General features: G+C 43.9%; 1 protein-coding gene across 1 annotated transcript; it reads left to right on the top strand.

Annotated features, from left to right (window-relative positions):
- Positions 1-17,385: 17,385 nt before the first annotated feature.
- LOC133922090 (glycerophosphodiester phosphodiesterase GDPD1, chloroplastic-like) lies at positions 17,386-21,311 on the top strand. The gene is made up of 7 exons (XM_062367256.1): positions 17,386-17,780; positions 19,487-19,546; positions 19,741-19,821; positions 19,912-20,112; positions 20,213-20,308; positions 20,413-20,609; positions 20,714-21,311. The coding sequence occupies exons 1-7, from the start codon at positions 17,526-17,528 to the stop codon at positions 20,940-20,942; spliced, it is 1,119 nt and encodes a 372-aa protein (XP_062223240.1). The 5' UTR covers positions 17,386-17,525; the 3' UTR covers positions 20,943-21,311.
- The last annotated feature ends 922 nt before the right edge of the window (positions 21,312-22,233 follow it).

Raw genomic sequence — 22,233 nt, 5'->3', positions numbered from 1 at the left:
AGGAAGTTCCCATGGATAGATTGTGAAATTGAGTATATGCTTTGATTGCATAAAAAGAGTATCTGCTTTGATTGAAACATCAAGATGAAATAGAGCTTTGATGAATAGGTCGACAAAATATTTAAATAAGACATCTACTGGTAAGGACGAAAGAATCATATTCTCATTTTCTAGTTGCAGAAAGCCTTTATCCCAGGAAGTCTATCTTTTTAGGTTGATAAGTCGCATCGGCTCATCAAGGTTAAGTAAGCTGTCTAAGGTTTTCCTGATGTAGCAGTGTGTCGCTTTCCAAGTAGGCCTGGAGCTTCGGCACCACGACGTGTCGGTGCTCATGCCCTGCAGCATATATATATTGCTACATTTGAAAGTGCACAAGTATTCGCGTTACACTTGTCTAAAAAAAGAACTCGCGTTACACCGGGCGAGCTAGCTATAGGTAGTGAGAGTGTTGTACATGTTTTTTTCTCTGAAAGAAAGAGGTGACAGGAGTACAAGCATGCATGCAGCTGCACAGGCATAGCAGTGGTCTCTGTACGGGCATCACATGATGCTACTGCCACGGTCGATGGTCCTCCCAGTTCGTTGGAACGAACGCAAACCAACGGTGGAGAGCGCTCCTCTCGGTCGGCCCACCCAATGAATTGATTGCACATGGCGGTGTCCATGCATGCAACGATATGATCTGCGTGATGTATGTGTGTTGAGCTAGTCGATCGAAATGCCCAACCACCAGTTACACTTACCTTCGTTCTTAAGGGAATATCGTTTTAACTTCTAACATATAGAATAAAATAACATTAATTCTTTCATCTTTGACATATCTACCCATCTTAGTTGCTCTTATTTTCAACACTACTAATTAATTAACATCTAATCCACTACCCTCGTTCACTCTCAACTCCAACTTCTAATTAATTAGCACATAATCCATAGCACTTGTTAATTCTCAACTCCAACTTACAATAGCTTTTAATAGAGGCTCTTTAGGAAATATCACTTCGTAAACTAAAACGACATGTATTTAAGAATAAAATAAACTTTCTAAAACGATATCTATTTTTAAAATAGAGATATTAGGCAGGACAGCAATGCAGCATGCATGCTAAAATGCATGACTCGTCGACCGAGATCATAAATTGGACGCAAACCTGCACCGCCATCGATGCGGTACTAAATACAACGCAAATTCTTAAAAGCAAATGATACGATTGTATGGTTCAACAGGCGCCGGGTTCAAGATCTATCTGGTTTAGAATCGCACCGACTAGGCGGTTGGTGCATGGGACGTGTGGAGGATTTTTTTGGTGCTATTTTTTTTACTGGTCTCATTTTGAATCCAAGAGAAGGGGACCCGGCTTGTTGCTAGATTTAACCTTCGGAAATATACGAATAGCTAAGTGCACGCCACGCCATAATGGGTCGATCTTGTTCGTTTCCAGTGGTTGTGGTTCCCATGAAGTAGTCATGTGTTTGGTGGGCCAAATGCAGGTTTGTCACAGGCCTTCTATACGTCGCGTACGAGGCCGTTAGCACACCCCTCCCACCCTTCAGCGCGGACTGCGGACCACCAAAGCAGCGGCCCATCTGGCACCGGCGTCCTGACGAGCCCACAAGCCTAGCGGACCACTAAAACAACGAGGGGCTTTTCGTCCTGACGAGCCCACATGTCTTTGGATCTAAGACCCTACCTAATGCATGCATCAATAAGTGGGCCAAAACGGGAGGCCGTTTTTTGGATTTGAGGATCTATGGCGAAACGCTTGCTGCTTCCGACGCGGCGCCGTGGATTTTTTTATTTTTTAATATTTGTAAAATTACATGCTCATTTTAAATTTTGTATGAATATGTTTCCTCTCCCTCTCTGCCTCACGGACCTCCTGCATCATGCGGTTATGCTCCTCACTCATCTTCTACTGCTCCTTCTTGCGCATAACCTCCCTCCTCTCGTCAACATCCATTTTATGGAAGCATGTCAAAGTGGCCTGGTGCTACGTGTGCAAGGAACATATCGGCTTACGACTACTCAGTATCCAGCCATTGTTTGAAGTCATATAGTGGTGGCAGAGACTGCAACAGAGACCAAAATATTCAATGGTAAATTTTAGTTGTAGTTGGAGTAGCTTGGCAAGAAGTGTTTACCTGACGATGGTATCCAACATGGGTGCTGCTCTGGAGTGGATCATACTCGTAGTTGCGGCACAAGAAGAACCTCCTATCGTAGGAGTAGGAGAATTCAAAGGACTTTATCACCCTACAAAGGTATCCACACCAGCATATGGGCATCTCAACCCCATCAAGTGTAGTGTCCGGCAAGTATTTCTTGGGAAAATGATCGGACGTCATTTTGGTTGAAGTTGAGAAGGTTGAGGCTACTGGTTTGGTTCTACATGTTGCCATCAGACCTTCTATTTATACTAGTGTTTTGTGCTAGTTCATGGACTAAGTCCATGGAAAATGAACCTAGTAAAGCAATTGATTCTATTGTAACGAGTGCTCTTGTCAATTGAAAAGGCTTCTTCTAAAAAGCCTACATCTAAAAAAAAAATTACTTCTAAAAAGCTCACCTCTGAAAAGGCTACTTTTGTAAAGGGGCTGCTTCTGAAAAGGCTACATCTGCAAAGGCGATGTCTGAAAAGGCTAGGTTTTGAATGAGTACAATTGTATTAATCGGAGGAGTCTAGTACAAGCCGGCAAATTTATTAGTCATGCTAATATTACATTATTGTGGATTGAAAAAGGCTTCTACTGGGTGGATCAGAGATGTTTCCCTCTTCTTTGTTGTTCCGATTCGTGATCAACCTCTTCTTGCCAACGCAGGAGCGCTTCACACCTTTAAAGTTGTTCCTCAAGGCGTGAGGAACAACTTTAAAGGCGTGAAGCGCTCTTGCCTTCTTAGAATGTCTTGTTAGAGATGGTGTTCCTCCTCACACCTTTGAAGTTCCTCGGCCTGTCACTTGCGTTCTTGTTCTCAATGTTGACGTTCTTATTGGCGCTCGTGTCGTGCCTCATAGCGTAGGCGTGCTTCCTCCATCCTAATCTCATACTCATGTTTGGTTTCAGCCTCTCTGATGTAGCTCTCATTGTATGGTGGCCTCACAAGGTCAATCCATTCCTTTAAATAATATGGCTTTGGACAATAACCCTACCGTTAGTAGTGCTCTACGCAATATATAGTTGGGAGGTATAAACGAAGGGCAGAAGAGGGACGGACCATGAAATCATCATCAAACTCCAGACACATGAAGAACCCCTACCAAAAGTCTCTACCTCGAAGGACGTCGACATTCGTGCTCGGTCACCACACCTACACAATGGACGCTCATGCTATTGCGGCACTCCCATGGGGTGGTTCATCTAGGAATCCATGACAACCTATTTTCACAGGGCACAATAGTATGCAAAGACCTTTGGGGCCAAAAGGAAATTCCTATTTAGTGCAACATAAAACATTTACTATGCGGTAAAAGGACCTAGTTACTACAACACATCTATAAAAGGCTCATGTATCTTAACCCTGAACCCATAATGACCAATGGAGGGTAGGGACGAGAGACATTGAGGAAGAAGTGGGGCAGGGCCGCCAGTGGTGAGATGGGAGGGTTTGTTTGGTCCAACAGACTATGATGAGCCTCTCCATAACTTCCCTTTGTAGGATAAGAGTGATTTTCGTCCTCCAAATCACCTAAAGATTTATGACCACCCGAATGAGCCATGGCCTAAGTGCTTCCATGGTTACGACTGTGTCATCCAGATGTACGATGGGAGCATTCATGGAGGGCGTCAATCTTCCGATGTCCTCTTGAGAGGGTGATAACTCTATCACCTTCAACACCAATATCATATTTTCAATACCATTGTTGATTGTGACCTCCACATTTCTGCAAGCCTCGGACGATGACCCTGACAACTATCAATGCAAGAGATGGGTTGATCCACCTGTTCTACAGCATATTCAAGATTACATCCACCGCATACGAGACCGTATCTTTAACCTAGAGAGGGAAGTGGAGAATATGCCAAGTCCTCCTGTAATACACCTCAAGGACCCCTACTATATGCTTCGATCCATGGTGCCCCTGCCCTGTCACAAAAAGGGGCACTCCTCCTCCTCCTCTGTCAGTGCAATATGGCGGTGGAGCATATTGGGACTTAGGAGGCTCCTTGCAGTTCACTCTAAGTCAGAATAATTAGAACCAATGTCAGGACACTGTTTTTATTTGTGTATCGTACCTTCGATCTTCACCATTTTACATTCCCTAAGGCATGTTAGTTGAAACTCCAATACGCCACTAGGTGTGTTGTAGATGTCATTGTACCTTAGGTCAATGTTTTTATTATGATTGCTATGGAATTATTGTGGTATGACTCTATGGTCCAAATAGCATCAAAACAAAAACACAATAGGTACAAGATATTATGACACAGACAATAACATAGTAGCTTGAACATAGATCATTAAGGTACTACAAAGCCATCACGAAAAAGTATATAGGGAGGTACAATATTGTAAAGATTATGTCCCCTCTTGGGAATGACCCCCCTTGTCTCACCCTGACTCGGAACCCCATGCCTCTGTGTTCTCACATGAAGCACTGAGTACGTAAGTGGGTTGGAGGGACAATCGGTCATGCAGGCTATCCAGCGGGTGGTGGCGTTGCGTAGTCGTCCTAGCTAGGTTGCGTCCCTGTTAGTGGTGCGCTAGGTAACTCTGAAGCGTTGATCTCATCCCCCTGGCTAAAGATGTAGTTGTACTCAGGGACTTGAGTATCGTCCCTAATCAGCTGCTCCATGTACCTGGTTTGCACATCTGCATCCCCGAGATCCTCGATCTCTGCATTTTGAGTAACGAAGAAAACATATTAGCAACGATAAACCCTTACATATGTAAGAATTACTTAATCATGAAGTGGTTGTCATACCTAACGTAGGGACCTAAGAGGAGGAAGGACCCGTGTCCCTGATGACAGCCTGAGAAGACCCGTTGGCTCCATAGAAATGGTCACCGGTACCGGTAAATGATGGCCCCGATGGTATGACACCATAGTGGGGGTCATTAGCAGCGGAGAAAGAGTGCCTCATCGAGGGGCCGTTGTAGCGCGGGTCACCGCTATCGCTGAACGACTGCCCCGCCGAGTCATAACCATAGTAAGGTTGACAGATGGGGTGAAAGAAGCCTCGAGGGCTCGCGTCGAAGGTCGGACAAACCGGTGGCTATGGTAGGGCAGTGAACACGACCAAGAGGTATGGCGGGAGAGGAGCCAATGCTCGTGGTCAACTCGTCCCTAGGGATGTCGAGGCCACTGTCCAACCGCTCATGGTTCATCCATGCCTTGACCCCAATCTGGTGTAGTATGTCCTTCTGCAAATGACAAGTTTAGTTTGATTAGACAAATTTTTTGGCATCTAGAATTGTAGTGAATGACAAAATGCATACTACTCTACGTACCTCAAGCGAATGTGTCTAGTTCTGTGCACTGGGTACGTGTTGTGAACGTTCTCCACGTGCGGTGGAGGCTCTGTCGGTGTGTACATGACCTAGATGCATCGTCATCACTTGCTAGTGGGTGGATTTTGCCCGCCTGCCAATAAAGAAAGTATTAAAAATCAATTCGTCTGTTAATAACATAAACGACATGACTGAACATGACACGAGGGATGTACCACCAACTGAACAAGAAAGGCTTTTGTTGGGTTATGCTTCTCTGACCCTGGAAAATACCTAAAGGGGGCTAGGGTGTCCCTTCGGTAAATGACGGAGAAGCGGGCAAGCAACTTGTCACGCCACGCTACACCCACATCACTCCTACCAACAGCGGCACCAACGCAAGGCAAGCCTAGAAGCAGGGAGACGTCCTCTAACGTGGGAATCATCTCGCCGCACGGGAGGTGGAATGTGTGTGTCTTGGGACTCCACCTGTCCACATGGGCCACAAGAACGGTCCGGTTGTAGATGAAGCATGTGGCCAACTCAACACCCCCAACAATGTGCACCATCTGACACAGTGAAAGAAGCCCAACAGCATGAAACCTGCAAACAAAATACATTTAGTGAAGCATTGTGACAACAAGTTGTAGACAGTGTTACATTGAAATGATATAAACCTCAAGATACAGCAAGCGTCAACCCTCATGATCTCATCCAACATACGGAGTCATAGTGCCAGGAGCTCCTCAGCCTGCATAGTGGTGAGGTATGAATAATACCTCATGTTGAGCTGAGGGTCAAACAACTCCAGGTACGCCATACCTACAAGTTCACAAGTTATTTTCACTTTGCTAAACAAAACAAATACAAAGTAATAAGTAAGAGTGCAACATATGACACGACAGATAAAATTGTACAAGGCATACACAAATATGTTAACGTAGTCTTGTACATACATTTCACAGGACATAACTTAACACATTACAACCTCAAACATAATAACAGTCTCACTACTACAATAACAAACTATAATATTGTGAACATGAATATTCATCACACCGTGAATTACAATATCAATTGAACTCAATGAGTCGACAATCAACGAGCACAAGGACGTCTCCCATCTACAGCTAAGCCGAAAAGACTTGCTTCAGCAGGGTTGGCATTTGGCACACCAATGGTGCATTTTGTTAAGCGTGCTCTATTTTGTTGCACTTACTGCACCATTTCACACATCGATCGACTTTTACTTCATCCATGTCATTACAGATCCTTGTCATCCTGCGTTGTCTCTTCTTCTGCTTCATCTTCTCGGGATCAGAGATGAACACACAATCCGGCATAATATCCTTCGTGAAAGAACTATAAATTCCGAAACCATATACCTCATGGTTTCAGGTATTGAAGAGACCTTCCTTAAGTAGTCTGAGACGTACCTTTGAGTCCTGATGCTCGTCACAACACATGTGGCAATCACATGTGAGTATAGCTTGTGCAGTAGCATCGGCTTGTAGTAATTGCAAATGCAGTTGTCATCGAAGATGGTGAACTCTTGGATAAATCTCTCACGCTTTCCCACCTCCCCCCTTCTTCCTTTTTCCCTGCAATGAACTTCATATATGTGCTATGCAGTTCCATGGTCTTCACCCGATGCATCTTTTCCTTCTCTGTCTTGACATCCATGTACTTAGTGATCTTCATCCCATAAATCAGACGAGTATCATTTAGCGCTGACTGAGCTAATGCATAACGGTCCCTGAAATACTTCCAGGTTACTAGAAGTATGAACTCTATGATCCCGACTAGCGGCAAACCTCTCACATCTTTCATCATCCAGTTGTACACCTCTACTAAACTTGTAGTCATAATGCCATAACTAGCTCTGTTTATATCGTAGAGCAAAGCTCACTTCTCCTTCGGTTCATTCTTAATCCACTCACTAAATGACTTGGTAGATGACCTGATCCTCCACATTATGCCAGCTACATTGTCTATTTGTAGGGACTCAAGAGGTAATGATTCGTCCTCTAGTCCCCTCATCGGCCTCCGTGCATGCTCCTATGTTTGCTTCTTCATCAACTCGTCCAATGTCTTCCATAATGCATCAAACTTTCGCTACTGGTTTTGACCGCACAGTGTCTTGAACATTTTTATGAGGTTCTTGTTCTTGAATTGTCGGAAGAGATTTGCACCAAAATGCCTTATGCACCACATACTCTACAGATCTGACCACACATGACCCAATGTGTCATCCTCCATACCATTATGCGGATCCTGAATAGCCTTGAGCTTCCTTGTATGCCGGTTAGGTATAAGGCACGCGTCTAGCTGAGCACCCATAATTATCATCTTCACATGGTATAGGAACAAATACCAACTGCTGGTGTTCTCACTTTCTACAAATGTAAAGCCAACGATAGCACTTGGTTTTTTCCATCAACCCTAATAGCAGTCAGAATTTGACCATTATACATGCTGGTAAGGAACGTACCATCGATGTAGAGGATATGATGATAATGCTCGAAAGCTTTGATACATGGTCCTAAAGCAATAAAAAAGCATCAGTTTAGGACATCTTTGCCAGGTTCGGATAGCAATGGGTATGTATCGAAGTCGTAATACGTCCCCGAGTTCCTTCGAGTAATGGTCTGTATTAAGTGTGGAAGATTATCATATGACGGTTTGTAGGTCCTGAACCTCATGATCTCATGCCGCGTGCACTGGACTGGATAGCATGATCACAACCTACACCCTCGAGGTGGGAAATCTTCTAGTCCGATGGAAGCCAACCTCTGCCCACCTCCGCTCCCCTTTCTCCTCACGCGCATCGTTGCTCCTCGATGTGCTGCCCGACCCTCAGGTTAGGGCTTCAATTGGCCTTAGAGGGATTGTGGGGCCAACGGTGTGGCGGTAAGATGAGACGGCGATGGTGTTGCGAGAGCCTCGAAAGGAAGGAGGGCGGTGAGAGGTGTCAACGATGGGGAGCCAATGTGATGGCCCATTAGTGACTAGTTAGCGTGGTGGCAGCCGACGACGGCGGGGTCGCTTGAGACGGAAGGAGGAGGGGGGAGGGTGGGGAGGGGCAGTAAAGAGCTCATCGCCGATGTTGTAGAAGGAGGTGTAGGGTGAGTTCCCGCCTTCTCTCGCTGAAGGTGGTGAAGAAACTGCTTGCTAAAGAGAGAGAAAGGGAGGCGCGGGTGTAGAAGAAGAATAGGTATCGAGGATAGTGGGTGGCGGGTGGCTTTGCAAAGCCCAACGGATCCTAACAGGCTCCCTTGGAGACCTCTCCATACACAGGGAGGAAGAGGAGCAGATAGGAATGCAAGTTTTGTATTTGTGGGTTATTGGATTGACCCAGAACTAAAAAACAACTAAAGATTCACTCCACCTAGTTAAGTTAAGAAAAATGAACTAAATAGTGACCCAGAACTACTCATTAGGTACCCACTTGCATCCCTATGAACTGAACAATACGGGAACTCAACATGTTGGATTGCCTTTTCCCAAAAAAATGTCGGATCCTATTTCAAGTGCTAGCTCCCTGCTCACTGCTACTGCTAAAGTTGTAGTTAAAATTCCCCAAAAAAAACTATAGTTAATCATGCAATTGTAGTAGATCAGACATGTCCAAATGGGTCTGTCGAACTGGCCCGGTATAGGACTAGCTAGGCACAGCACGACTGGCCCGATAAGGTTACTGGATCGTGCCGTGCCAACCTACGTGCTGAAGGAGTGGCCCACGGCACGACTCGTGAGCGACAGTGAGGCCGACCCAGGCATGATTGCGGCACGACTAGCCTGATGACACGGCGATGGGGCGAGGACGGGGCGGTGGAGTGGAACGAAGCGGCAACGCGGGATGGGGCGATGGCAGGGCGTAGCCGGACCGGACCGGACCGTGCCAGCACGATGTGTCACGGTCTCGACCCAAGCATAACCCAACGACTCATGCCATATCGTGCCTAGATTATATCTACAATAACAGGTATCGAACTAGTTCAATAGACACGATCCAGTTGACCAGTACTACAACAGATATCGGCCCATGTTCAGCTTCCCGTGTAATTAGCCAATATAGGCAGCAAAACCTCTGCTTTTACTTCGCTTCTTTGACGCGTTATTATCCATGTTGAAAAACACAGAAACACCACCACAATGAGTCAGCGCTCGATAATCTCCATTCTTTCATCCCCTTCAAAATCAATGTCTGCAAGACTGCAACCGGATGCCACACACAGCCACGCAACGACAGGCAGCGTCAGATCGATCCGGCGCAGCACCTAAAGAGGTCCCAAATCTCGCAGGACGAGAGGAACAAGCCTGGACAACCAAGCTAAAGGGCAGGGACAATCATGGCTGCTGACTCACTGCAACATCAGAGGCTAAGCAAAGGACAGGGATAAGGCGTGCACCTCAGCCTGACCTGTTGTTTCTTGCATTGCATTCCACACGGACCTCGCCATGCCGTGTGATTCCACTCTGTCCCCCTCACCCAACAATAATGCATGGATTAAACAAAACTAAGCTGCGGCGTCAGTGCTCGATCATGGGATTAATTGGATGCGTCTTTGATCGCATTTGCTAATTACGGGACGAACTTTTAAAAGTCAGCGCGGTATTACAGGGGGAAATTGCATTTTCAAGACTGGTCAGAATCGTCATGGCTATTGTCAGCTTGGTCCTGGCTATTCACGTGCTGTGCGTGGTTGAACAACTTCTGAAGAAAGGTGTGTTAGAATTCGAGATTTTGTCTAATTCAGGTCGCATTTTTCAGTCTCTACGCATGCCTTTTCTGCACTGGTAAATTTAGCAGTCTGGTTTACTTTGTAATGTCTAAAACTGATTACAAACATGAGGCGAATTATGTTCTTTTTACTCTTTCTTTGTAGGCTAGCGTTATTTGCCACAAGTATTGGAGACATTTTCCATCCGGCCACATTAGCAATCTGGCTCAAACATGAAGCAATGCTATGTCATATGCGATTGCATAATAGAAAGGAAAATGACCTAGCAACTTGCCAACTTATTTGCATACATTTTTATTTTCTTAATTTTACTTGTGAATAAGTTTATGCCGCACTTTTTTTATTCTTTACGCATGCCTTTCTAGCTGGTAAATTTATCAATCTAGTCTATTTTTGTGATGCCTAGTTGCTTACTACTAATTAGAGCCGTGGAGGCAAGTTAAGTTCCTCTTTCTCTCTTTCTCTAACCAAATCCTAGAAATTTCTGAAGAATCCCTCTCACTAAGGCTCGCTTCACAATGAATGGTGATATTTTCTCAACTACACTTCACCAGCATATATTCAGATATGTCGAGGACAACGTATATAGTAAGACAATAACGGGTACCACCGCATCAACAAACTGAAGCAACCTTACATAATTGATTTCAATAGAAGGGAATATGCCGGCCCGTAACAACTTGCTTATGCTTTTTCTTCTTTTTGTAGCATTATCTTAGCATCAAACAGCACTATATAATCCAAGTTGCCTTAATGCTTCTTTTCCCCTCGGAGCATGTTTGTTTTAACTTTAAATTGTAATAATCGAGTCCAGTCTATAGAATTTGTGGAAGTTTATTCCTATTAAATTGCAGATTGTGGAATTTTTTATTATAAAGGTATGTTTGTTTTAGCTTTAGATTTTGAGAATCGAGTTTAGTTTGTAGAATCTGTGGAAGCTCATTCTCATCAGATCATATATTATAAGATTTTATAGTATAACTTAACTTGTGGATGGTGAGAATTAACTTTTATATTGTGATATTTGTTTTTGTTGTTGTTTTTGCTCTTAGGGCTAGAATTCATAGCCAGAATAAAAAATAAACATGGCATAACTTAGTTTATATATTACGAGAATCAGCTTTTATGTTGTGACCGTTTATTTTTATTTTTGCTTTTAGGACTATAATTTATAATCAAAATAAAAAATAAATAAGGTCTAATTTGATTTGTAGATTGTGAGAATCGACTTTTATATTTGATTGTTTGTTTTGTTTTTGTTTTCAAGGCTACAATCCATAATTAGAATAAAAAACAAAAGGCTAAGGGTAAGCATATGGAGTCTGACAACAGCAGCACGGTTGTCTCCATCCCACCGGGTACTCAATGTCACTGTTGCAACTTGTGCCACAGATAGTGTTCTGCAAGAATCTAGAGAAGAAAACAGAGTAAACCTCAGTCACATGAACTTTCTAAGCAGTAGAGCAGTTTCTCCGGAACTATATGTGAATAATTTTAATCTTTTATCATAAATATGGGCTAGGAACTTATTTGGGAAGATAAGAGTGAATCTCATAGAGCGTTTCTACAAGCATCGTGATTCAATGGTGCTCTAGCAGTTTGGTTTCCAGATAACCTCACAAGTTTGTCTCTTTAGCTAGTACACTGAATAAGGTACGGTATATATGCTATGAGCTTTTCTTTGGCCGGTAAGTGGAAAGTAATGAATTCCCACTAGCAAAAGGAGATGACTCTCGACAGAAAACTTCGAGCATCCGAGTCACTTCACAAAATGGTAGTGTTCTCTCTCAAAAAAGAATTGCCACTAAGTTTGTTGGATGTACAATTTTGGTTTGGCTTCTACCTTCGTTTACCTATATGTGGTCAAAAAAATTAGATTAGTAATATAATCAAACTATTTATTTTTATGAAAGATCAATGATCCTAACATATAGTTGATATGTTTTGGTGAATAATATCAACATAGTTAATAGTACTAATTTGATTTACGAGTCTATAAGGTTTAGTCTTATGGATGCTATGTGATAAACTTAGGGTTACAAACACCTCAAGGGATTTAACATTAAGGTCAAAAAAGAGTTTTATGAAGAGATAATGAACTATTATTTAGATAAGTAATCATAATGTTAAGAACATTACTTATGTAGATAGATCGTTTCTCTTTGGTTGTACTACAAATAGGGGTTTAGATTTATTAATTTGATCTAGTTCTTTACGTTAGTTATCTAGTAGTGATACACATTAGGTTTAGCTAGTCCTAATAGACTAGAGGAAGGCTCAAGACATTAAGGAAGAGATGTCATCAAAGCAAGGATAAAATTAGATTGTAACGGATAAAGTCCCTGTAGATTTACACACACTGAATAATCCAGTGTACTCATCGGAGAATACACTAGAGCTTTTATGCAGAGGGCATTTTCAGAGGAGGGACTAGAAATCCTACTTACCGGATGATCAGGTATCCTCATGGAAAGATTGGAGGAAGTTTCCAGAATGGTCAAAGTGAAGAACAACAGAAGACATCCACAACTAATGATCTGATGTTCATTGGAAGGTGTTACCAGAAGCTTCACTGGAAGTTCAGGTGACCAACAGAGGATCACATCGGAGCATTTACATAGAGAGGGTGTTCAGCTTGAAGGTGACAAGTTAGACTCATCAGATGTCTGGTGATGGTTTTTGAAGGCCATTGGATTATCCGATGATGTGTCTAAGGAGCAACGACTAGTTTCTTTAGCCAACAACTGAGTTACACTCATTGGATGTTCTAGTGCTAGAAGAGTTGTGCTCATCGGAATATCTGTTGTTCACAATTTTTATGGGTTTGAGGGCAATGACTAGTTTTTGGTGTTGGGGCTATAAATACTCCACCACCCCAGCTATTTGAGTGTACTAGAGCTCAAGAGCATACACATTTACTTGTGAGGAGTTCTTGCCACTAAAGTTGAGCACATTGAAGACCAAAATAATTATATCAAGATTAAAGACTTAATTAGTGCTAATTTATACCTAGTGTGCATCTAGCTAGGTGATCAGTCTAGAGTCGGATTAAGTGAGTGACCTACACTTGTTACTCTTGGTACTTGCCGGTGCCTAAACAGCTTGACGGCATTCGTGTCTTGTGAGACCTTTTGAGAAAGTTGTGAAGAAGCCACAAGCTTTGTGAGTGAGAGGAGTGATTCGTGCCAAAGTGACGAAGCACTACTATAGTGTAAACGGCTGTGAGCATCCGAGAGAGACCTAGTAGGAGACCTATTTAAGAGTGGAGAGCTCTAATAGCTATACATGGAGTTATCCAACTGGGGAGCTTAGCCCTTACGAGAGGCTCCAACGTAGACTAGGGATGGACACAATCCACCGATACCATAGGAAAAAGTCATATTATCGAGTGTTTAAATTCTCACTACCCTTTACATTTCGTACTTATTTCTTACACTTACTATTCTGTATTTGTCTTTTCTATAATTAACATGTTTAGTTGATGATAAGATTGGTTCTTAGAGTGCAAAACTTTGTTTGCCGTAAAATATAAACATTAGATTAACCTAAATCATGTTTAGATAGAAATTAAGATAGATTTATCTTGTGAATTTGAGCCTTAACTTTATCTTGTGAATTTGAATCTTAACTTTTTATTAATCCTAATTCACCTTCTCTCAGGGCATCACCGATCCTTACAGTTTCCCAATAGAAAATAAGCTGCTGCATTCCTTACTAAATCTACTTTTGAATAATTTACTTCATGCTTTTTCTATCTTACCAGTAGACTATTTTAATTATCAAAGGTGAGTATTGAACACTACGTCGATATCCAAAAAAACCTCAGATAAAAGAGAACAAAGGTTGTTTTAGAAACCGTTCTACTTCAAGATATCCAGGCACCGATTATGGCAACGCAATATTCTCAAAGCAATTAGCATACGCAAGATAAGCACGGTCGTATCATGAATACTTGTCAGGAATGCAACGCGAAAAGCATATAAACTTGGAATTGAAGCTTTTGTGAGCAATCTTAAATAGACTTTTTCTTGAACGAACATGCACGAGAGTGTGGCTATTTCATTAAATATAGAAAGAGTTCACAGAAAAGGAAGTCCAAAGAGGCAACCAGAGGTTACACAGGGCTCTAAAGGTTTACTCCCCCAAAAGAATATGCGCTGAGTAGGGATGTCAATGGGACTCAATTCCCGATTTTTTATGGGAAATTCCTCTATTAAGGGACGGTGATGAGAAGATTTCGTCACCCGCAGAGATATAAATGGTACAAATCGTATCCCCGTCGGATCTAGCGGGGACGGGTATGGGGAAGCATTCACCGTCCCCGTTTCCCCGTGGGGACCTGTTCGGCCCAGCGGTGGTGGCCCAGGCGGGAGCCAGATACGCGGCCTAGGCGGACGCTAGCGCGCAGCCCAGCCAGGCACGACTTGGCTCCGTGGCATGGTGCGAGTCGGCCCAGTGGGTGGTCTTGGTCCAGTGGGCTACCTCGACCCAGGTGGGCGGGGACAGGTTCCCCATCGGGTCTCCATTCCTCGCGCGGGGACGGAGATGGGGAGAAAATAGTCACCGCAAGCGAAGGCGGGGACAGGGACGGAAAATTTTCCTTCGTGCGGGAACGTAGATAGAGAGCCATTCCCTAATGGGAAATTCCCCATTGACATCCCTGGCGCTGAGCGCCTCGGGCCTTCCAGAACCCAAGTCCTAAGGCCAACTCCAGTAGGATATTTATTCGATCGGTAAAATACTATGCTGCTAAAAATTGCCAATCCGAGTCAGGAGAGCCACTCTAGCAGCCCCGTATTTGGTGCTACAGTGATAAGAGCGAGTCACTGTAGCACCTGGAGAATGGTAAATTTGTCGATGGAAATAGAGATCTGTATTACTGTTTTATAGTGTATGCCTGTGGGTTTGGAGAGAGGAGAAAATTAATAAAAGGTAGAAAATAAGGTAGCTGTTAGAGATGAAAAAATAGATGATGTTATAATAATGTTAGAAGATACTGTAGTAATATTATAGAGAATGAATTTTTAAACAACCTGCTAGAGATGGTCTAACCTCTTGTTAAGGAAGCAGCCGAGAACTCTTTATGCTGAAAAATAAAACGATCTTGATTAGACTAATACGTTCACCATTATTCGATCCCATGAACCGAAGTAAGATTATAAGCTTGGCAGGAATATAGTGACGTGGTCTGCAGAGCTTTCCAACCCAGACAGCATAATCTTGGTTGAATGCTGCTCAAGCTGTACAGGTTTTCTCGTACCCTCATCTAGAAGTCTTCAGATTCTACCAAGTTTGTTTTTAGCTAACAGAACACGGTATATTATGTTATGAGCTTTTGTTTGGATTAGTGCAATGGAATCAGTTCCCACTAGCAGCAACAAAATGACTCTTTATGAAAAAAATTAGTAGTTAGAACTTTTGTTCATTAAACTATTCAAATCTGTAGCATGATAATAGTATCAACAGTATTGTGTCATCGCGTTTTTCAGCATCCGCTAATATATATATATATATATATATATATATATATATATATATATATATATATATATATATATTCTCAAGCCAACCAGAAGACGCGAGATATGACGGTACTTATCACCATGTACACAACACACCAACATGACAGCACCTTCCTTTCGTTTCTAGAATGCATTCAAACTTACAACTGAAGTTCTTTTTTAAATAGTATTGTGCTCGTGCGTTACATAGTTTTAAAATATTTGTCTAACTATTATGCTATGATATCTTTGTTTCAACTCGTTTAATACTGTTGCAACAATATGAAGCGAGAAGAAAAATATGACCACATCTATATGCTCTATTTTCGTTGGACAACGGTAACATGAAACAAAGAGATAAATTATGATGTGGATAATAGTAATACCAACTCAACAAAATTAGTTTCATAAGTTTTGAAGCAAATTTAACAGCAATTGTAAATAATTTAGATCAAAGCATTTTAGTACATTTTTCATGAGTGCATGTATTTTTAACATGCAGAATACATCCATACAAACACAACAAAATTGTGTACATATTTTTTCTGAGCTCTAATTATTTTCTATGCATTTTACCATTTTTCATTTGATTTAATAATGGAACAAAAACTGATTTTGGCCTTTTTCTGGAATTTCTTGAGAACTAAAATACCATAAATGCTTTTGTTACTCCGTTCTGGCTAGACACACCAATGACAGTGGGGCCAGGACCCATTTGATCGGGTCAAAATCGCAACCTCGATCGAAGGGGATTGGCTTTGACCGACTGTTGACTGCTCGCTGGTGGTGAACGGCGGCGAGGTTCGGCTGACGGGTGGTACCAGAAGGTCTAGCATGAGACGGAGAACCTGTTTTGGGGGTCAGCAGCGGAATGCACTGGCTGGAGTTAGGTCGACAGCAAGCCCATGGTAGCAACGGGTCGGGCAGGACAGTGGTGGCGCGATTCTGATGGAGAGAGGAAGGGGGAAGAGGTCGAGGAGCTTCACCTCGTTGAGGGGGACGTCATGGTGGGGCTGGCTCGGTCGGAGGGTGGCCACAGAGACGGGTTGATGGAGGGGGTTAAGCTCGGGCGGAGGCGACCGGCTGTGCTGAAGAAGAAGGCGCGTCGATGGGTTCTAGTCGGGCTCCGACTGAGAAGGGGTAGACGAGCTCCTACGCGATCCTTCGGTGGATCCCAGCGGTGGTCATTGTTGCTGCGACGTGGATCCGATAAAGTTGCTTGGCGACAGAGGGAAGAGGAGGGGTGCAACGGGCGTCACGGTTAGGCCAGATCTGAGAGGTGAATAGGTGAGGGCAGAGGAGTGGAGACGGACAAAAGAAGCAGTTGCGTGTGAAGGATTGGAGTGGCTGAGGAGGGTGAGGGGAGCGGCGATGTGACATCGTGACTGGGAGTAAAAATTGTATGATGGGGATAGGTGGAAGCACAACCGAAATCGAAACAGAAATAGGAGTGACACTCTTCGCGTTTTTTTAAATGAACGGACTATTTGATGACCGTCGCCATTAACCCGTTAAACCGATGAAATATTTACAATAGCACGGAAAAGAAGGTCGAGAATAGTCAGACTTGAGGAGGGGGTTGGTTTGGTAAAAAGGACAGGGAAACGGAAACCCGAATATCCACAAGGATAAACCCGAGATGGCACCCAGAATATTCCCGCCACCCGGCACCCGATTCGATTTCCTCCTTGGCTTTATAAAAGCCCCTCCTCCTGTCCCCGTCGTCGCCGCGACCTCGCCACCCCCAATTCAATTCATCCGACACCTCCTCGCGCGTTCAGGCAGCCCCGGCCGTGCCCGGATCCTCCTACCAATTGAATTAATAATCCCTTGCTCAGCAGCCGGTCCGATTCGATGGCCCAGCTGAAGGCCGCGCGCGTCGCCGACGTGCCCACCCTGGACGTGGTCGCCCCCGGCCTCGTGGTCGCGGCGGCGGCGGCGGGGAGGCGCGGGCCGAGGGGGCGGTTCTTGGTGATCGGGCACCGGGGGAAGGGGATGAACGCGCTGGCGTCAGCAGACCGGCGGCTGCAGGAGGTGCGGGAGAACACGGTGCGGTCCTTCAACGACGCCGCGCGCTTCGCCGCCGACTACGTCGAGTTCGACGTCCAGGTAATCGATGCTCCTGCTCGCATGTACTATAACGCGTCCCATTGGTCGCTTGCCTTCCCGCCACGCTAAATTAATTTCGGGCCCGCCATTATCGAGGCAAGGAGAGGACGGTAGTGGTTAGGGCCTTGCCGTCGCGGTGGACCTCGCCGCGCGTGCGTCTAGGCCTTCGGTCAGCGGGTGGAGGTGAGCTCGACAGGGCTGACGTCCGGCGGAGCCGTAGGGGAGGTAGGTCGCCCGCCTCTGATCGGATCAGATCCCTCGACGTGTTGACTTGCGTCGCGTGCGGTCTCAATCATGCGAGTTGTGGGCTCCAGGCGCGCGGTGGTTGGCTCCACGCCGCGCGCACCATGTGCCGCGTCTCGGCGCCAGGCCGGACCTGGATGGAAATGGAACCAGCCAGCCGTCGCCAGCTACGGCGTCGGAGGTGCCCGCGTCTGTGAGTTGCCCCACGTGACGACCTGCAAACAACGTGCCGGGGTTGTATGCCAAGCTTTCCATGGCCACCGCCGCACGTGCTTGTGCTAAAACCAGAGATGGGACTAAGATTAGTCAAGAGTAAAAAAAAAAAGATGACGAGGGACGAGGGAAAGCAAATTTTATATAGGACTCTCCTACAATAGATCGAGTCAACATTCTCTCATCTTTAACCTATCTATTATATCACGGGACAGATAAATCTTACGAGAGTCTTTCTGAATAAAATCCTATAAATTTTGCTTTCAGAATAAAAATTATCTTTCTAATTAACCAGAACTCCATAAATCTCTCTACCAACAACCGGAGTGTTTGGATTGCGTCGCTGGTTGGTGGTAGGATTGTCCGATCCAAAAAACGAGCATACCAGTACACCAAATATGATATGACATGGTGTAGGAAACACGCACCTGGATGTTTAAGTTGTTTATGCTGGCCCACGCGTGCGTGAAAGAAAGGGACTTGGGTCGAACGGAGTTTAATGATAAGTGGGCCCAACTTACTCCATATGGATTGTTGGGTCCACCATGTCAACCTTTGCAACGGTACTTCTAACAAAAATGACATCTTTGCACGTGGGGTCATTGGATAAATGTACCAAGATGTCATGGCTTGAGTTCTACCTTAAGATAAAGTTGTTCACTGTACCATCAATGTCCAAATGATTCATAGCCTCGCAGGCTTTTTCCGCGCTAGCTTCAGTTCGTATTAGCGCCAAATATCATTAGATTCAGGTGCTAATGGATAATGCTTTACGTCGTACAGGTTAATCGTCGCTTGATATTTGTGAGATAGATTCTGTTCACTAGTCCGAATTATCTTGCTACCATGGCATCTAGATCGGGATTTTTGTCATTTACATCCCACATTGCATTGTCCTAGAACCAAAAGGTCGAATATTGAGATGTAACGTAAACATGTTGGAACCCGTTTGCTTGAAACCATGAACCTGGCAGCTGCTCCTGATTTGCTGTCATCTGCAAATGAGAATACATAGAGTAAAATATGTCTGCAGTACCATATCTTTGTGCTTTTCTTGTAGCATTGGTACTGACTATTCAAACTGAATGAATGTTTCCGCTTGCAGTTTGCTTAAATGCGATAGATGATTACTCAAAATGTTGCAAGAAAGATACTGATTTGTTTACTTTTGGTTCTTGTTTTTCTTTGTCTCTGCAATAATTCAGTGTGCAAAGATGTTGAGAAGAGAACCATGAATATCAATTTTGCAGGTCACCAAGGATGGTTGTCCAATCATCTTCCATGACAACTTCATTTTTACTGAAGAAGATGTAAGTTCATACTACTTCATACCTGTTACTGTATATGTGATTATCATTCCTTTTGCCAAACCATAAGAAGCACAAAAGTGTGAAAATTGTTATATTAGTGGATATTTTTTCTTCTTATTAGCAATTTACCATGACATATTTTCAGCACTCATGTCAATGGCTACCTAAATCTCATAATGGCCATTTATTTTCAGGGCAAAATTTCACAGAGGCGTGTCACTGATCTTCAGTTGGAAGACTTCCTCCAGTATGGACCACAAAATGAGCAGGGAAAGGTATGGCAAAACACCATCTTACTCATCTGATGACACGAACAATCGGGGCTAAGTAGCATCTGATGATATTTTTCTTGCTCCTGAATGCAGACCGGTAAGCCCTTGCTCCGCAAAATGAAGGATGGCAGAATGCTGAATTGGAATGTGCAATCAGATGATGCTCTTTGCACGCTTCAAGAAGCGTTCGAGAAGGTCAATCCGAGATTGGGCTTCAACGTTGAGCTAAAATTCGATGACAGTCTTGAATACCAGGAGGAAGAGCTCACTCGCATCCTCCAGGCCATCCTAAAGGCATGTATAGCTGCTCAGAACAAACAGTTCATGCTTCATTCATTCAAAAGTTTGCTGAGAAGTTCCTTTCTAACTGTGTCGTCATGCATTTTCTTTGCAGGTGATTTTTGAGTATGCTAAGGATAGGCCTATTCTTTTCTCTAGCTTCCAGCCCGATGCTGCTCAGCTCACGCGAAAATTGCAAAGCAAATACCCTGTAAGTACACTAAACACATTGCAAGCATCACACATCATAACCCTAGTTTTCAGATTATGAACAGTACTGATAATATCATTTCTCTGACGCTCTTCTTCAATCAGGTTTACTTCTTGACAAACGGAGGGACAGAAATCTACACTGACGTGAGGAGGAACTCGTTGGAGGAAGCCATCAAGCTATGCCTTGCTAGTGGCCTGCAAGGAATAGTTTCTGAGGCCCGTGGAATATTCAGGCACCCTGCTGCCATTCCAAAGATCAAAGAGGCCAACCTCTCCCTACTGACTTATGGAACTTTGAAGTGAGTAGCTCACAAATAATTTTAAAGCTCAAACTGAATTTGAATAGCATAGTAGCTTGACATCTGAATTTGAATGCTCAAATTGCCATCCGTCCTTTGTGCAGTAACGTGCCGGAGGCGGTTTACATGCAGCACCTGATGGGGGTGAACGGGGTGATCGTCGACCTGGTGCCGGAGATCACCAAGGCCGTCTCCGAGCTCATCGCCGTGCCGGAGCCCGACCCAGAAGTCGAGGACTTGAGCAACCAGGCGGCGAGAGGTGGTGCGACGCCAAATTTCTCGCAGCGCGAGATCTCGTTCCTGCTGAGGCTCATCCCAGAGCTGGTGCGATAACGCATGGCCTCGCCTTCCTGGCTGAGAAATGATTGATGAATGTATTACTTACATGCATACTAAAGGAAGCCCTTTGTGGAGGGCACATGTTTGCAACTTTGCATAGGTTGATGATATGTCCTAGTCCGTGAAGCAACTTTGCATAGGTTGATGATATGCCCTAGTCCGTGAAGCGAGTCATGGTCAAGTTTTACTTTTGCTGGGAGGGTAGGGGATCCAACATGGTGTAGGGAGGGGCAGGGGTGGAGTGGGGTCTAACTGAAACAATCTGACCAAGTGTTTGGACCCCTCAAAGGAGTCTTCTTGAGTGTTGTATCTGTAACGAGTTGTTCGAGTGAAGTCATAATGTGATGCTGTGAATTGGAATGAGCAGTGCATTTTCAATATGGCTATGGCTGCCGTGCCATAGCAATGCCAGAAAAAAACATGTCCACTTGTTGAGAAAGGATCTGAAGCAGATAGGCACTGCACGATTCAGGATTTTCAGAGTGAGGGTATCATTTAGTACAAGAAAAATATGGTTGGAAATAGCAAAGTTATTAAAATATAATAGTTCCTATCAGCAGGAGCGTTTCGAAAATAACGTAGTGAATGAAATTATAAATAAACAAGAAAAAACATAATCTATATGAAAGCTGAGCCTAAGAAAGAGAGCACAACATCTTAGGTCCTGTTTCGTAGAGCTCCAACTTCAAAAATTATTAGGTATTTCTAGCTCAGAAATTTATAGAGTCGGAGCTTAGATACATCTTGTTTATATTTTAGATTAAAAATTGATACTTAAATTACTTTATTTTAACCTACAATTTCAAAATCTAATATGCTACTACTTGTAACCTTCCAATAGCATGAAATACTCCTCCGACCCATCAACAAAAAAAAGAAACAAATACTCTCCGAATAGGCTCCATAGATATAACGACTTGCGAGATGGATGCAACTAGATCAGGGAACTTAGACAGTTGCTTAAAGCTGTCTGTACTTGTTTAAGTAGACCCTCTGCAGGTCAAACTCACACATGTGGCCTGATCATGTATACGTGGGTCTGGGTGTCACCTCTTACCATGAATCCAGAGGTGTATAATTAGGTTGTGGGGTTAATTTCACCCTGTTTATTTCCAGATACCCCTTCCAGATCAGCGGTGAGCAACGCAATGGCTTGAGGGTGGCGCTGCTAGGGGGAGGTGGTCAAGCTGGAGATTTCAAAATATAACACTAAATTTGCGTGCATTTTAGAATTTGACACTTATATCATAATAACATGTGCCGAGTCAATGATATGTAGGTTATG

Source organism: Phragmites australis, chromosome 6 (assembly GCF_958298935.1).
Source record: "Phragmites australis chromosome 6, lpPhrAust1.1, whole genome shotgun sequence".
In the NCBI taxonomy this organism is placed as follows: domain Eukaryota; kingdom Viridiplantae; phylum Streptophyta; class Magnoliopsida; order Poales; family Poaceae; genus Phragmites; species Phragmites australis.
This window is presented reverse-complemented; position numbering and strand designations above follow the sequence as displayed.

Coding starts and splice junctions, on each gene's coding strand:
- LOC133922090 (XM_062367256.1), top strand. CDS start 17,526: ATGGCCCAGCTGAAGGCCGCGCGCGTCGCCGACGTGCCCACCCTGGAC. Junction 20,113..20,212: donor TCCTCCAGGCCATCCTAAAG/GCATGTATAGCT, acceptor TTTTCTTTGCAG/GTGATTTTTGAGTATGCTAA. Junction 20,610..20,713: donor CTGACTTATGGAACTTTGAA/GTGAGTAGCTCA, acceptor TCCTTTGTGCAG/TAACGTGCCGGAGGCGGTTT.